Consider the following 19,204-nt stretch of genomic DNA (forward strand, 5'->3'; position numbering starts at 1 on the left):
ATGCAGGCAAGAAAGGCTACCGCTGCCGCCATCGCCTCCTGGATTGTCTGCTATGGTCGCACTGCTGTGGCAGACATCTGGATTTAAGCAGAGGGAATAACCTGACTTACCTGCACTGTGATCCCCCTTGCCTGCCCACTATGACCTTGAAACCCATTCACTATGACCTCTGCCTCCCCCTCTTCCCACTGTGATTGGCATGTTGACAAGGGCTGTCCCAAGTCAATAATAGAAAGGGAAAGGGTGGGGACTAGGGAAGGATTAGGGAAACCTACCAAGGACTCAGAGTAGGGGGTCAGACAGTGCCACTTGGCCCTTGGCTACTTGGGGTAAAGCCAGTGCCATCAATAGCAGTTAATCATGCTCATTAATTTGGGATTTCAAAACACAAATGAGGACTCCCCCCACCCACCCCAAGTGCATGTCGCCATCACTTAAAGTAAATTCCATTGAAAATATCCTTTCTTTAAAAAAAAATTATTGTTCCATAATGAACTAATTAGCTAATAATTAATTTAATATTGGTAGCTTTATTAAAAATCATACATATTCTGTAGAAGGTAAAATATAATAGTTTGTAGCAGTATCTGTGTGTTTCATGTTCTTCTATAATCCTTAACTGAGTTGGTTTCCTTTTGTTTCTAGTGTATTAACTCATCCTACACTACTAGTAATAAGATGCCTACATTCTATAATATATTTATACAACATATACATATATATCATATACATACACATACACATATATTCTAATCCCATAAGTTTGTTATCAGCACTTCAAACTTATATTTGATTCTTGTGTTCTACTGTCCTTTTTACCATTTTGTTAGTTGAGATAATTCATATTATGGAAAACCTAGAATTTTATATAGTTCACTAGAACTAGTGAATTGATGCTGTAGATAATATTGTTATTCAGCTCTCCTTATTTTTATTCTCTTTAAGTAGATTGACACGCATTTTACATAGTAAACTTCCATCCTCCCAGTTAAAATTCTGAAAATTACCTCTTAAGATGTGCTAAATTTAATATGTCTATTTGATGTCATAATACTACCTCTGACTTTTAGAGCATAAATCATTTCATTCAACGTACCAGTTTTGTAAGTTTATATGTGTTGTGATATGTAATAGTTCATTTTCATGAATTATTAATTTTTCATATTACATGTCATGTTGTATCTATTCCGTATCAGATCACAGGCAGTTCAGTTATTTTCCTGTGCTGGTTACTGTGTGCTATGTTGCTTAAAACATTCCTCTACAAGATTTGATAAACCAATTTTCATATGAATATCAGGTTGTAATTTTACAAATGTACAAAGATTCCAGTTTATCTCCTTTTATCTATTCTTATATTTTTATCTTGATAGACATCATACTAAATGTTTATTTTGTTTAAAACCAAACATTTTGTTGTTTTACATAGATGCTGTTGCATAATTGAATCCCCTATATTCTAATTTTAAAATGAAACTATCTGTAAGGAAAACAATATCAAATAATAAAATGATTCCAGTTCCTTAATCTAGAACCTCCTGAAAAACTCCGTTATTCTGCTCATATTTTATTATTACAATTTCATTGCTCTAATTACTGAAATATTTTATGTATTGTCTGCTCACAATGAAGTATTATTTTCTGGATTTTTATGCTCTTTTTACCTTTTATTTTGGTGAACTCATATTCAGAATATATTATTACCTTCATTAATTGAATTAAAATCCTGTTTTAATTTTTAAAATACACAATTAATAAAATGATAATAATAATAATAATAATTAAAGATAGAAAAATATCTCAAATAGATGCTCTCAGGTTAACCTGGTCTAAATAATTCCTTACTGAGACTTTCTCACCAGATGAATATACATGTATCATATCCACAATCAAAATTCATCATCACAATAGCCTTTGTCTTTTTTGACTTGATATTATAAAACCACTAGGGACAAATTTTCATATGTATGATTATCTTTAAAAAAATCCTCTAAAAATTGTTTTCTATAAGCAAATGTTAGAATGTTAAACCTATGCAAATAATCAGTATAATGTGGGATATAAATGGGATCAAGGGCTAAAATCACATAATTTTAAGTAATAAAATTGCTCACAAATCTAGCAGTCCTCCATTAGAAAAGCCTTGAAATTACTGGCCAGGAATGAAAGGTCATACCACCAAATAATAATAATAATAAACTATAAACCTGCTCCTAAATTTATTTTAAATTAGATAAATATAAAATAACTTTCTTCAATTTCAAAATTGAGATGTTGTTGTCCACTATCATCAAGCTTATTTATAACAGTGCTTCAATCTTAGCAATACAAAAAGGGAAAAATCAATTATCTCTCTTAATAATAAGATGAATTAAATGCAAATTCTTTGCTTCATTTCTAATATCCTAGCTGAGGAAGATTCCGAACAGCAAATTAATAAAAGCACTATTAGTGAAAGATATCATTTAGCCTTATACGGTGTCCTCTGTGGCAACAATAAGGTAAATTTATCCTCACATCAATGAGACCAGAAATAATCAGAACATGATTAAATGTTCACAACCTACAAAGTCCCACTGGATTCTGAAACTTTGAAACAGATTAAATGTGCCAAAAGAAAAACAGGGTAATTCTCACAAGATAATTGTGTGTGTATATATACTTGTGTGTGTGTGTGTGTGTGTGTGTGTGTGTGTGTTTGTTTTGGTGTGTGTAGAAGACCAGCCACTGTAGAATGGCCAGTAATTTCACCTTCCATCAGTAACAATCCCCTGGCAGCAGCCCTTCAGTATTAGATGAGACTTGGAGATAATTAATTTATGCTATGATTTTTGGTTGGCTTGATTCTTTTGTAGTCCTTGTGTGTATAACTAAAACCAGTATGAGTTCATGATACAAAAGTCATGCCACATATAAAGCACAGCATCTCACAACACTTCTCACAGCTCTTAGATATTTTTCTTTTCCACAGTTCTTGAACCTTGTGATGAAGGGGCTTGATAAAGATTTCCTGTTTGAGGGTGGGTTTATCATCATGATTTTGGCATGTTTTGCATCTCTCCATTAATTACTTTTTACTACAAAGACAAGCATTTCTAACCACAGCTAAGAGCAGCCCAGGTCTATAAATATAGACATAAATATTTAAAATATAACCTAACAACATGACCTGCATGTGTGGCACCAATAGAAATAGAAGCCCTTCATCCTGTGAAGGCTCATTTCTCCAGTGTAGGGAAATGCTGGGGCAGGAAGTAGGAGTGGGTTGGAGAATGGGGGAGCATCCTCAGAGAAGCAGGGGCAGGGGAGATGGGATAGGGTATTTCCAGAGGAAATACAAACCTGTACATATTAACTGTGCATTCTACAGTATTGTTAAAACATCTCCATTCTTCTAAATAAATTTTAAAAAAACAACATTTTATATTTTTGTACCTGTAAAGAGAATCATGTGATTTTTTTCTTAACTCTCTTTATATTCTTCATTATTGATGCTTATGGATTTTTATATGAACTGGTGTTACATTCCTGCTATAAGAATCGACAAATAAAACCTTATGAAATTGCAAAGCTTCTGTAAGGTAAATAGGAGAAAACTGAAACTAACATATTGGGAAAGATCTTTATCAATCCTACATTTGATAGAGGGCTAAAATTTAATATATCCAAAGATCTCAAGAAGAATCAAATAATCCTATTAAAAATAGGATACAGAGCTAAACAAAGAATTCTCAATTGAGAAATACTGAACGGCCGAGAAGCATCTAAAGAAATGTTCAGCATCCACAGTGATCAGGGAAATGCAAATCAAAACAACCCTGAGATTTCACCTTATACCAGTCAGAATGGCTAAGATCAAAAACCCAGATTACATCAGTCAGAATGGCTGAGATCAAAACCTCAGATGCTGGTGAGAATATGTAGAAAGAGGAACATTCCTCCAGAGTTGGTGGGATTGTAAATTGGTACAACCACTCTGGAAATCAGTCTGTCGGTTCCTCAGAAAATTGGACCTAGTCCTATCTAAGGACCCAGTTATACCATCCTTAGGTATATACCCAAAAGACACTCCAACATATAATAAAGACATGTGTTCCACTATGTTCATAGCAACCTTATTTATAGTAGCAAGAAGCTGGAAAGAGTGCAGATGTCCTTCAACAAAGGAGTGGATTAAAAAATTGTGGTAAATTACTACTCAGCTATTAGAAAAAAAAATGACTTCATGAAAATCTTAGGCAAATATATCAAACTAGAAGCTATCATGCTGAATGAGGTAACCTAGTTAAAAAGGAACACACATGGTAAATACTCACTGATAAGTGGATACCCTAAAGAATTAGAATATCTGAGAAAAAAGTCAAAGACCTTGTGAAACTCAGAAAGAAGGAAGACCAAACTGTGGATGCTTCAGCCCTTCTTAGGAGGGAAAACAAAACACTCATGGGAGGAAATAATGGGACAAATAGAGGAGCAGTTATTGAAGAAAAGATCACTCAGAGACTGCCTCAGCTGTGGATACACTCTATATACACCCACTGAACTCAAGCACAATTGCTGATGCCAAGAAGTGCTTACTGGTAGGAGCCAGATATGGACGCCCTGGCAGAGGCTCTGCCAAAATGCAGTTGAAGATGTTTCCAGCTAACCATAGGACTGAACAGGGGGACCCCAAAGAAGGAGGTAGAGAGAAAAACTGAAGGAGTTGAAAGGGTCTGCAACCCCATGGAAAGAACAAAATTATCAATCAACTCAACCATCCAGAGATCATAGGGACTAAATCACCAACCAGTGAGCACACATGGAGAGACCCATGGCTCCAGTTGCATATGTAGCAGAGGATAGCACGAGTGGGAGGAGAGGCCTTTAGTCCAGTGAAGCCATGTTTTTCCAGTGTAGTAGAATGTGAAGCAGCTGAGGTGGAGAGGGTGCCCAGGAGCAGAAGCACCTTCATAAAAGGGGAAGGGGGATGAGAAGGGGATAGCATTGAACTGCAAATACTAAGAATATCCAATAAAAAGAAAAGAAAAAGGAAGATAGAAACAAAAGATTATTCAGTTCGTACATAAGGTTTTCTATGAGTTGGACAAGTGACAGGTTCTGCATTTTCACCTTAGAACATCATTTTCTCCTGTTTCCATGCTATTATCTTCTGTTTCAGACATGACTCTGTAAGGAAAGATCCAGAACTCCAGGGCATCTTCTCTTTAAAGTTCTGCAGAGCTTCATATCTGTCTACTACACAGTATCTGGTTCTTTGAAGTACTGTTTTTCTCTAAAGGCTCAATCATTTGCTCATGAAATCATCAAAAATAAATTTAAAGGCCTATTTCCTGAATGATAACATGGCTCTTACAGTATGTTTACAGCTGTAGTTATAACTTAATTCTATATTCTTTTCATATTTTTCTCCTAAACATAATCTAAAGAAAAGGGTCCCTATGTCCATTGCATTTCAATTTGGTGTGAGGGTCATATATGATTTCAATAAATATTGTGTGACACATAAATATTGTAAACGTTATAATAATATTATCCACTAATGTCTGCCATTTCTTCTCCTAAAATTATAAAAATTAAGTTTTTAGGAGACTGTTTAGATTCTGAGCTTGTTGGTGTATAACTGTATTGTTACCACTGCAAATTATAATTTCTAGGCTAGTCTATACTCCAAAATGAGTTCTAGGTTAATATAGACTTGATAATCAAGTCTTAAAGAGAAAATTTAAAACTTGCAAATAAAGTAAATTAAGTACCTGGATTGAAATTATTCAGAGAATTTGAAAATATTTATATTTATTTTATTGTTTCCATTTTTATTGGTTATTTTATTTGCATTTTAAATATTATCTTCCTTCCCAGTTTCCCCTCCACAAACCCCAGATCTGCTTCTTCCTCCCCTTTGCTTCTACAAGGCTTCTCCTCCCGCCAACCCACTCCTGCCTCAATGGCCTAGTGTTTCCCTATCCTGGGTCATCAGGCCTCCACAGGACCAATGTTCTCACCTCCCAGTGATGCCAGATAAGGCCATCCTCTGCTACATATCCAGCTGGAGCCATGGTAGCTCTGTGTCCGCCTTGGTTGGTGGTTTAGTCCCTGGGAACTTTGAGAGGAGGGTCTTCTTGATTGATATTGTCGTTCTTCCCATGAGGTTTGGCTCTTCACCCATGTGTCCTCTCTCCAGTCCCATGAAAATATTTTATGTTTGAGACATTTGTCATACTAAAAAAGTGGGTTATAAAAATCTTAGTTTCATACATAGAGAAATTCACTCCCATGCTAAGGATAAGGATACAAATGAATCGCTGTGTCTCTACATGAATATCCACGTATATCCATGTATATATTCATCTTTACTTGCACCACAGTCATTTCTGCTCATATTTGAAAATTTGAAGTATTATATGAATGAACAGTGATAGTGAGATACATACTATAGCACTAGAAAAATAATTGTAAATGTGAAATTCTAAAATATAAAATGGTTTTATAGAGAAGAGATTATAGAAGTTAGAAGGATCCATTGTACAAAAGCCATGCATTATAATGGCTAGAGAGCAGTGGAAGAGTTATAAAAATGCAGCATAACTAAGACATTTTAAAATACTAAGATTCAATAACAATACTGTATTCATCTCTAATAGGTAGAAATTCTCATCTCATATGCACAGTATCTAGCACAGAGTGAATAGGCTATGCTTTGTAAGTAATTCTAAAAGATTAATTAAAACTGCTTGGTTGAAAGGAAAATGTTTTTATTGTAATATGCAATACAATGAAATACAATGTGGTATTTTATTTAAATATTTCTACTTAGTATTTCCATGTAGTAAAACTTCTGAGCCCTTTAAAATCACTGCTATAGAATATATCACTTTTCTTCCTTTATAATATACTATCTCACAATGAAAACCCTATGACATCATAAAACTAATTTAGTTATATCAAGCAAATATATTGAGAAGTGATAAATAATTAAGATGCTAGAAAGACTATTCCTATCTGTGTAGAAAATAAAATAGATACATTATACTTTCATATATGATTATAACAATTTAAAGCGATTCTGAAGAATAAATAAAGTAAAAAGCAAAAGGCAATTTGTTATTAAAGATGGATGCACCAGCTCTACAATGACTTGTATCAAGCACAATTGGTAAGAGTTTTCTTGATATTCTTGGGGACCGTTGGCCAACAGTGTTCCCATTTTCCAAAGCCAGGAAGAACGCCATTACAATGCAAGATTCTTTTAATTGTCGTATTCTATAAAAAGAAAGAAAGATGTTAATAATTAATTCTACCATATTTAAACATTGACATGGTAATTATAACAGCATAGATTTTATAACAAACTAAAAACACTATAGACCTTTTAAGGGAGTAAGTTTCACATGAAAAGGATACATAAAATGAATAAATCTAAAATTTTGTGACATAAATTTTCCAGTAAATCTTGTTTTAATATTTAAATAAATTACAGAGAAAAAAGAGTATAAATTTAAAATTGCATTGCCTGCTTTTCTCTTCCTGTTATTGATAAGAAGCAGATAAAAAGTAATTAATTGGTTTATTTTGATAATTTCGATATTTTTTAAAAATTACATTTATTGTATATATATGTAAATATAAAAGTGTGTTTTTATGTACACTCATGTAAAAGTTTTGAGTGTGTTTTTGTGCCTGTGTACATGTGTATCTGTGTGTGTGTCTATATGTTCTGTAGACAGTCTATGGTAGGAAGTTATCTCTTATCATATTGATTTAAGACACCCAATACAGATCATTAAGCTTGGTGACATTATATATATAATTTGTATATATGACTATTTCCTTTGGATAACATTTGGTGTGTTTTACTCTGAGGAAAACGATTTCTCCCATCTCCCATTCTCAGTGGTCCTAATTGCCTATAGTTCTTTCTGTAGGACTGAGTCCTCTTGTGGTCTTTCCTCTGTCTACTGTACCATGTCTATCATTGTTCTTGGTCAACTTGTACTTAGGCAGTTACAGTAGTGAGACTGTATAACCATATAGACATGTATCTGATATTACACAGACACAGAATGTTACAGCAAACTCCTTGATCCTCTGGATTTTACAATTTTTTCCCACTCTTCATTAATTTTCCCTGAGCCTTAGATGCAGGCATTGTTAACCTTTTAAATACCCAGTACCTTATGGAATCCTCTACATGATTTCTAAACTGTACCTAGCAAGTGCATTGACTGGAAACATGTAAGTGTGATCTCTGAAAATACCTTCTGCAGCGTGGAACACTGTCATATTGTCAAGTTGTGAATGAAGAACTATAGTGAAAGACAATGGAAGCCGTGATTAACCTCACTAGGCAGTTGGCTGGGGTATAAAATTTGTAGTTATTTATATAGCAAGGGCTAAGTGTTATTTGTACAATGCGTGAAATTATTTAATCTGGAGAATGAAAATCATATTTTAAAAGCCTATCTTATTCTATGCTTAATTGTATCTCTAAGCTGTTCCTTACTTTAAGAATCAGATAATTAAAACCACTGGAAAATAAATTTATTAGTAAGCAAAATGAGTAGGCTTGTGTTACATAAAATGTTCCATTCAACTCTTACAGCAACAATGACAGATGGAGAGTGTTTAATTTTTAAATGAAAATCCTAAAATACTTTATTATAAAAGTTCCTGACTCACATGACTGATGTTAATAATCATATTACACATTTACTTAGATAAATATAATAATTAATTTTAATTCATAAAAAATAAGTAGTTTCCAACTGGTAAAAGAAATGTCCATAAACCAATTATAAAATCAATAATACTCAAGTTGACACTAATTTAATTTAAGAGATAATACAATTATGTTGGAACTATATCTGATCTCACAAAACTGAATAGGTTCATTCTATTATTGCACAATGTTCTTTTTGCTCATTTGTCAAATAAACTAATACTATTGAGCTTAGTATGGTAATTTAATCTTTGTATAATAACTCTTTATTTGAAAGATTGATATGCTTTGTCTTTCTATGTATCCTATCATGAATTTATTTTGATTCTAGCACTTCAAATTATTCCATATTAATCACCAAATGTTTCTACGAAGTCTTCAATAAGTTTACACTTCAGCAAAAATCGATTAGCAGATTTTTCTGGTAACTTGAAATTAACAATCCACATATGCCAAAAGACTTTCACACATTCTTTCCAAACTCAGAATAACAAGCATTATTTATATGAAGCTGATAAGGAGGATATCTATGGTATTCTCAAAATGGGAGGCATTTCAGGGGAACAGAAACATGCGGAACACTTTGAAGTGTCCAGAGCCTACTCTAAGGCTTTGAAAATTTATGTGTACAGCTGAATCCTTCAGATCCATGGAATGAAGTTCATATTTTAAACCAATGCCCTCTTCTTTATGGTACAATAAAATAAGAATATAGTCATAGCTAAGTGAATATCTTCAAGCTGATCATTTCATAGTCAAAAGAAGCTATGTATGCAGGAGGAAATATGTTGCCCAATAGGATCACAGTGTCAGAAAATTGTATCTATGCAAAACATAAAAAATATGGGTCATAATTCAAAAGCAGGCACCATTAACTTTATGGAAACAATATAGAAATCAATTATATTTCTGTTTTTATTTAGATTTATCTTTGATAAATGGATTAGTAGTTGCTTGTATTAAAAGATACAATGTGTGCAAAGAGAACCACAGAGTACTGCCTCAGTGGATGCTAAGGCACTTCAGCACCTATATCAATCTAACTCCAAAGACAATTGAGTTGCAAGGTCTACTTTAATTCTTTCCATCACTGTAACTGGATGCCTGACAGAAAGCAACTCTAAGGAAGAATAAATAACCTTTATCCCAAGTTTAATATTTTAATATTTAAGAAGGGAAATAGTTCAGCGCAGCAGGGAAGTAATACAGTTGAACTTTAGGCTGCTTGTCACATCATGCAAACTGCTAAAATAAATAGATAGATAGATAGATAGATAGATAGATAGATAGATAGATAGATAGATAGATAGATAGATAATAGATGATAGATAGATAGATGATAGATAGATAGATAGATAGATAGATAGATAGATAGATAGATAGATAGATAGATAAAACAAAAATAAAATTTGATATCTTATTGATGAGGCTCCTTTTAGCACCTTTGTTTATTGTGAAATTGATTTATTCAGCATGGTGCTGCTTTCCATAGGCTTTCCAGATTCATTTTAAGTTTTATCTGCACAGTTAAATGTCTCTGGAAAGGTTGCTAAGGACATCACTAAAATTATATCTTCTAGATGGTTCTAAATACGCTCAAGCAAACTACCAAAAGCAACAGTAATGATTACCATACAAATGTGGTTGTTCCCATTGGCTAGGGAAGATATTCCCTTATGACACATAGGTAGACACTAGCTGATGGTCAAATGCAACAGAAATACTAACGTGTCTTTTGAAAAAATGAGCAATCACTGAGAGATCCATCAATTTACTTATCCCAGCATATTTAGAAAGTAAAAATTATTTTTACATTTTCACAGGTGTAATAATTTCCAATAAATTATTCTTCCAATTCACCAGAGTCAAGATATGCTGTTACTATTTCTCCTGGTTTTTCATAGGAAAAAAAACTACATGCTAACACCCTATTGTTGATGACAACTCATATTTTGGTCTCAGGACATAGAGAAATCAACCTTCAACTAACTATCTCCCTGCTGAATATCTTTCACAGTTCTTTAAATTTCTATGTAGAATCCAGGGAAAGAAAATAACATTAATAGTCTCTGAGACACAGTGTTGGACCATGAATACCATAATATCTACCCACTGAGCAAGATGTTTCCACTGGTGAATAATGCCACAGGTGATAAAGAGTGGTACATTTGTCTTGATTTGATTTAGGGCATTTTCAAGGAAGGAATCTATGCCTCAGAGTGTAAAGGACATCAAAACTTATTGCCAGGGATCCATTGGCCCTAACAGGGAAATTATTTATATAATTTTGATAGATGATTATGTTGCCAAATTCTATTATTAGTATTTATGTGCATATTCATGGATTTGTTGTGTTATCACCCTTGATAAGAGAAGCTTGTTTTAAAAGATGGTAGTGCTCAATGTAAAGTTCTGTAATAATTCAAAATGCTGAAAATAATTCAAAGAATCAAGAAAGTAATGAATGCCGAAAATAAGTGAGATCTGTACCTAGAGATACAATGGAAGACTGGATAAAAAGAAGGTAAGATCCAAGGTATAGAAAGAGATGCTGAGTAAGACTGTTTTCTGGGTATGACATGGCTGTTAAACATATAGATGTTAAACACATAGATGCTGTGGTTACTTTCAAAAGATCAAAAGTATTTGAAAACAATAGAAAGCAAAGAAATTCCTTTGCTTTGGAGGAGGGTCTTGGGAGAATGTGAACTTTGGAGAGGGAAATGACCAATATACATTGTGTATATAAATTAAATTACAATAAAATAAGTAATTTATAAAAGAGTTAGGATTATGGGTAACCAAAAGTCAGATTTGCTAACTTTGGGGTAGTGCTATATTAGACTTAAAATACAGAATATTAGTATTTCAGTTTATACCATTAAATTTTATTTCTTGTAAACACAGAAGGAAGGAAAAGGGGGAAATGAGAAATTGTGATGTAACCTAACTTTTTTAATACCCAATTTTTCTGTTTTTTTTTTAAATGTAAGATAAATTTATGTCCTCGATTTTTAAGGCATAGTTGAGTATTCTTAACTTCCTGCACTCTGTGACATGGACTCACCATCAGCTTTTGCAATATTTTTGTCACCACAGAGGACATCCTGTACCCACTACCCACTACCCACACCCAAACTGATCTTCACACAGTCCCAGAGAACCTCAACTAAACCTTCTGTTTCAGTGAATGGGAGGAGAATGAGACCCTATGAACCCTTCTGTGTCTAGTTATATCTCTCAGTCCAATGTCTCCTGAGGACATCTGTGCTGTAGCATGTGTCACAAGTTTATTCTCTCTTGTAGCATTATGCCTCAGATGGAAAATATGAGTATACTTGGCAAAAAATATGGTAAACTTGAAAACTGAAAAAATAATAGCTTTTAACAACTTCAGTGGACTGTAAATTAAAGTGGGCATGGTATTGGATCAAACTTAGGGAAGGGAAATGGCACTTACACTTGAAACTTGATGTAAACATCTTTATTTGTGGTTCAACTTAGATACAGAACTTTGCAGATTTAATGTTTGGACTGAAAATGAACTAATTTCATTTAGTGCAGCTTCCTGATAGAGCCTCTTATTGCCAAAGAGCAGGTTTTTCTATTAAAAACACAACCACACTAAGCATGCCTTTGTTATAAAGCAATATCATGAGCACTGAGTATAAACCAGCCAAAGTAAACACAATGGACATCTGTTCACCTCTTCCCACACTCTTAATAGCATAACCCAGCATCAACTGCCTGTGAGTTTCTGATGAAAGAACTTGGCTCACCAGCTGCTTCATTCTCAGAAGGGATAAACTTGCTTTGGGATCTGTATTCACATTTCCCCTTTGACCAGCAACAGCAAATCAGTCCAGTGATGAGCGCTAACTTCATTTTCATGGGAGCTACATAGTAAACACATCTCAATTCTCAAACTAACACCAGGGTCACAGAATCAAATGTAGTGAAACAAGTGATCACCAGATGATGGGTGACATCACTTACTTTATTATAAACAGTTTATGTTTTCTGAAGTATATGAAGCAAAAGCATTAGAAGGCAAAGAGTACTTAATACTCAAATTACTACAGTATCTCAGACAAATTTTATACTTGTAGGCAAACCTTTCCCTACAGGCCATATATTGTTTAGTGGATATTTGTGATTCTTTCATATCCATTCCACACAAAGACAAACATTATTAGAAAATAGCTAAAACCTAAAAATAGCCCAGAATTATGCTGGAAGCTCTGCACCATGCACAATCCTGATTAGGAATCATCAAAGCAAACTTGACATTTGTATTGTCAAGTGTCAAGCTCTCCATTTTCAGATGACTTGTGTATAAGGCTTCATTCTCACTGCATATACCTCTTCAAGAATTAGCCTTTTTCCATGCTGGCTTTGTTGGGAATACTGCATGCAATCATGTTCCTTTCTTCACCAAATTTTACATTTTTTTCCATCTTTTTCACTCCACATGAAGCTTTTTCTCACTGCAAATCTAAGAGGAATCAGTAGTAATCACGGCACCGCCTGAATGCTATGCTATTTTGAAATCTTCCACGAAACAAATTATACCACTTCAATTCCAGCCCCACTGGAGTTCTCAATACTCAGGCAGGAAGAAGTCAGATATTTTTAGCAGATGGCAATGCTAATGGCCTCTGGTATATTTCACAGCAGTCCTAAAATCTTGAGAGCACATTTCTTTTTCTGTCTTCCCTCCTATGTCTATGTTCATAGTAGAATATCAGATGAAGCTCTGATTCCTTAGTTCACAGCTCCAAATTTTCCCATATTCTTTCTACAGATTCAAAGTTCTAGGAGCCACATTGCTTTGTCAGAGCAACAAGCCTGTTTCCCAACACCAATATTTTGTATTGCTTACCAAGCAACATAAGGATGGAGGACTTATTTTGGTCAACAGGTAAGAAGGCACTCATCCCACCACAACAGAGAGAAATAGAAGCAACTGATCACATTGTACTATAGACAGGAAGCAGGTGAAGGAACAGTAGTACTCAAGCAGTTTCCCCTCCCCCCACTTTTTTTTTTTATTCATCCTGAGTACGGGGCAGCACCTCCTAAATTCATATCAGATTTCTTCTCTTTAGTTCACCCTTTCTGAAAATAGCCAGATAGAATCTCCTGGGTGATTCTAACAGCCATCAAGCTGATAGGAGCCCTAAGCCACCAAACAAAACGTTAAATCTTCTGTTCACAGAAGGAAAACTTAGAAAATTGCACATTGTGTCTTTAGAATATTTTGAACAATATAATGCAAGCATACATAATGAAAGTCTACTCTTAGGCAGTATAATAGCTAGATGCTTCCAAATTTAAGTGTTTTTGTATAGGTTAGTTTCAAGTCACCTGACCAAAGTCTAAAGTCATCTAGGATGGAGACCCAGTTACTTATGTCTTAGTCATTTAGATTTATGTCTAAATCTTTTGTGGACAGTTTTCTTGGTTAATTTATTTATGGTAGAATAGCTAACCTCAGTGACAGGGGCAAGACAATGAAGAACTCAAGACCATATCTAGATAAATAGCAAGTTTTCTATAGGGCATTCTCTCTCATCAAAAAAAAACCCAAACCAACTGAATATAAAATCTTAAGTGACTGTTCAAAATTATAAAGAAAACCTTTACTGAAGATGAGGTCATAGAATTTAATGGATTAGAAAATTTTATTTATTTTCACAATAATTTTAATGTGAAGAATAAGTATTATTATTACAAGCAGGAGTGTGTATATTGGGAAATGGCTGAGTTCATATGTTGATTATAAAAAATATTTTTTTCTAGTAAAAAAGTCTTCAAAACTAAGTTTGAGAACAGTTTGATGACTAAAGATGTGTTCTGTAGTGAATAATTCTATATGTACTCATGATTCATAAAACTCTACTAGCATTATGATGGTTACAAATGTAGTTCATAATAATTTCAGCATGCTTACCTTCAAAATGATTATCAGTCTCAAATCATTCAAAATTTTATTCTTAATTGGGAATCAGTGAGTTCAGATACAGTAATTTCCTGTCCCTTTGATTTTTTTTTTTAAATCAGAATGAACTAACAGCTAACATGCTTGAAAGCATACTATATAGAAATGGTGGTTAGATATAGGTGACAATGACAACTGAATGCCAGCTCGCCTTTTTAACAATACATTCTATTTCACTTATGGAGCACAGCCTGATGTATGAGATCAATTAATACAATAAATGTGAGACATAAAAACTCAGGTGTAACAACTAAAATTCAATTTATTCATCTCATGTTAATCCCTAAGAACCCAGAAAACAGCAGCATTATTAAAAGGAAGAAGAATAGGATTTATGAGGACACAGAAGGAGCTAGTAAAATATAGCCTCAAGGAAAGAAAGCTAATGGCCCAACCACTGTGAAAGTCAGTCTGGTGTTTCCTCAGAAAATTAGACATAGTATATGTGAGGATCCAGCTATTCCACTTCTGGGCATATATCCAAAAGAAGGTCCAACATCTAACAAAGACACATCTACAACCATGTTCATAGCAGTCTTATTTATAATAGCCAGGAGCTAGAAAGAACCCAGATGTCATTCAACAGAAGAATAGATACAGAAAATGTGGCACATATACATAATGGAGTACTACTCAGCCATCAGAAACAATGACCTCACAAAATTCCTAAGCAAATGGATGGAACTTGAAGCTATCATCCTGAGTGAGGTAACCCAGTCACAAAAGAATACTCACAGTGTGTACTCACTAATAAGCCGATACTAGACCAAAAGACTCAGAATACCCATGAAACAATTCACAGAAATTATGAAGCTCAAACAGAAGAAGGGCAGAATGTGGATGCCTCAGTTCTTCTTGAAGGGAGAACAAGGGAGTCATGGGAGGAAATAAAGGGGCAAATAGAGGAGCAGGGATTGGAGAAAATACCATCCAGAGACTGACTCATCTGGGAATTCATCCCATATGCAGACACTAAACCCAAGCACTATAGCTGATACTAAGTAGTGTTTACTGGCAGCAACCTGATATGAATGCCTCCTCACAGGCCCTGCCAGAAACATACTGATACAGAGGAGGATGCTTGCAGCTAACCATTAGACTAAACATGGGAATCCCAGTAAAGGAGCTAGAGAAAGGACTGAAGGAGCTGAAAGGGTCTGCAACTCCATGGGAGAAACAAAAATTATCAACTAACCAAACCCACCACAGCTCCAGGGGCTGAAACACCAAGCAAAGAGTTCCAATGGAGAGACCCATGGCCTCAGGTACACATGCATCAGAGGATAAAGTTCTCTGGTGTGGGGAGCCGAATGCGAATGCCATTACAAGATGGCGCTGGCTCCCTCACGGTTTGAGGTAAACAACTCCATATATAGTAATGCTCTTGTCAGCTAAGGCGCTGCACCCTGCGCATGCGCAGTACATAACCTATCTCCGGCCAATCCCGAGGCCTCTGGTGTCAGCAGACTGGTGACAACCAATCATGGCAAGCCCATATGCACTTCTCCCTATATAAGCGGACAGCTAGGGTAGTTCAGGCCCCCTTGCTTCCTGCTCTCCCTTTCAACCAAGAGGCTCCCACAATAAAGCGTGATCTGAGAAGAATCCTCTGGTGGTGGTCGTCTTTCCTGACTGGTCAAGGAGAACGCCGCACTCTGGTATCAATGGGAGAAAAAGCCCTTATTCCAGTGAAGACTTGTTTTCTGAGTTTAGAGGAATGCCAAGGCTCTGAGGTGGGAGAGGGTCTTGGGAGAGGGAACAGCTTCATGGAGGTAATGGAATGGGAAGGAAGGATGAGATTGGGGAAAGAGATAACATCTGAAATAAATGTAAATCCAGAGAATATCTAATAAAAAAGGAAAAATAGAAAAGACAGCTAAAATAAACTTAATTTTATTTTTTAAAGGGGTACATTAAAGGAATATCTGTGCTGAAGAACTAATTTGAATTTTAATATACATATAACAGCAAACCAAATATATGTGCAACTAGGGTAGTTCAATATTCTAAGTTATCAAACATTCTACGTAGGGTTTTCTATCTTAGCCTCAGGATTCACAGAGAAGTAGTAATTTACATTGGCTATAGATGAATGAGGATTTTTCCCCTTTGGTTTGCTTTCTATGGTATATTTTAAGGTGTTGAGTTGTACCTTTATAGCTCAGATTAAAGATATGTGATACACTATTGCTAGTCTGTTTTCTTAATGTTATAAGAATATTAATATTCAAAGATTAATTTGAGATCCTTATTACATGTTAATAAGGATTAACTAAAGTTTTAAAAGACACCATTAATCATTTAATAAAAAAGCAAGTTACCACTCTAATCACTGGAATCCTTTTCTAATAAATAAAATTACTTAATTCATGAAACTATCAAAGTTTTAGCTATCACCTGAGACCATGATTATCCTAAAACCTAAAAGTTCTGTGGCCTACTGCCTATTTATATGAAAATGCCTAAAACGACTTGAAAGGTGATATTAAAAAAAACTTGGAAATGTAGTTGGATAACAATTTTCACACTTATTTTACTTGTCTTTATTTCACTATTTTTATGCTAAATGCATTTTTTCATTTTTACAACTATCCTTAGATTTATGTATCATTTATCATTCATTATTAATGATCAGAGTTTTAAAAATATTCAACTTATGTGACACAAAATGTCAAAAGCATTGCGATATTTTAATGCTATGAAGCTAAGGTTGTATGAAAGCATTAGGAAACTGTTTCAAAGTACCCTTTCTAATACTCAAGTATATAAGTTTTCTGATGTGGCCAATGCTCTTCTATTTCACAGAGGCACTACTCACAAGAACCTAAAAATATAAGTACTAAAGAAAGGTCTGTGTCAATCATATGTTAGTGATAATAATTCACTTATAACTTAAATTATACAATTTAAAAACACAAATTATATACAATTCATGTTCAATAAGAATGGACTGTCAACAGGATGCATGGATAACTAGAGATAATTTTAATGTAATTGGTGCTGTTTCATTGAAAGATTGGGCTCAGCAATAGGTTGATATGTCAGTGCAAAACACCAGAACAAGGTTAGAATAGAATTTTTAAATGTAAGGGAAGGTGCAAAAAGCTCAGCTGGGAGAGCACTTGGGTACAATATGGGAGATACTAGGTGACATTTCTAGCTATGTGCCGGGAGGATGCAAAGAGATGCTCAGTGCAAACAGCATTATGATAAGTAAGAAGACTCCCAATAACACAAGTGTTTGTGGAGTTTAGAACTGCTTGGAATATCAAATAAATTCGAACAGGTGCAGACAATTGGAACAGTCAGTAACATATACAGCTGTTCCGTCATATCTGTGAAAATAAAATCATTAAGAACTGTTACAATTAAAGATTGTTCCTTTGAAGTTTACCCGAGGAGAAAGAGCAAGACTACGGGCAGTCCTAACCAGATGTGTAAGAAGGTTTTGATCATTGATAATGATACTAAGATGCACTAAGACCCTTACTTATAAATTGTTTTCTTTTATTGTATCGAAATAATGTTAAGTAAGCATTGTGCTCCCCCTGGGAAAAGTGCCTTCTCCCTTCCTCTAGTTCTGTCATATTGACTTTTCATGTTCGCATCAGTCATTATATCATGAAGACAACTTAAATAATGTTACAAGGTATTTAAAAAAACATAATTATGCTTAAGTCTTCAGTGCTGTTTTGGAAGATATTGTGCATCCTTCCCCCTTCTCCCATGAGAAATTGTTGGTAACTTGAAATTGACTATGATAGGTGTATACCAAGAGATACTGGCAAGTGATATAAATAGAGATTTGTTTTAAAGTGGGTGAGTGGTTTCTTAAACGTTATCTGCTATTATTAACAAACATGTTTCTTCATATTTTTTCCAAATAAATATTCTGTTCCTGTTTTGTGAAATAAACAGGCAAGGTGTTTGAACAGGACTAGTCATGCTTAGTTAACAATGCAAGCTAAAAAGCCTGAGCAGAAACACACCCCGTTTACAAAACATTTCAGTTAAATATTTAAGTGAGAAAACAGCCTTCCATGTTGCTGAACACAAGTTTGATAAATAAAGATGGCTGGCCAGGGAGGTTTTGGAGAAATGAAATAACCAGAGAACCACATATAATTGAATCAATGAGATTTGGCCTTTTCAGTAAAATGGAAAAGCATTAAAAAAATTTTATTTTACTTTATAGGAGTAAAGTGAGCACATTTTAATTTAGAAATCACCATAATTTAAAAGGAAATATTCTCAAGAGTAGATTAAGCCATCATGTTTTAATAACCTTAGTATATCACTGAAAGATACAGGTCTCACCTGGGGCTCAAGCAGAACTCATTGATTGCTGAGAACATAAGCAAGCTCGTAAAAATTATCTTAAAAGTGTGCAGAATAAGAGCCTTAAAGTCAGGAGTAAGCATAGTTCTGCCAAAGACTGAGCATCGCAGGGGGACTGAGAAGGGGGTTTCCACATAGGCCCCTGT

General features: G+C 34.5%; 1 protein-coding gene across 1 annotated transcript in view; it reads right to left on the reverse strand.

Moving 5' to 3' along the window:
- Nucleotides 1-7,143: 7,143 nt before the first annotated feature.
- The window catches only part of CNBD1 (cyclic nucleotide binding domain containing 1), a gene marked incomplete at both ends in the record, with an annotated part of 312,854 nt that continues 300,793 nt past the window's right edge, over nt 7,144-19,204 (reverse strand). The window contains one exon of the mRNA XM_080938558.1: nt 7,144-7,263. Coding sequence (XP_080794684.1) covers nt 7,144-7,263 — 120 coding nt within the window. The remainder of the gene's footprint in view (nt 7,264-19,204) is intronic.

This window comes from Micromys minutus (assembly GCF_963924665.1).
Source record: "Micromys minutus genome assembly, chromosome: 26".
NCBI lineage: Eukaryota > Metazoa > Chordata > Mammalia > Rodentia > Muridae > Micromys > Micromys minutus.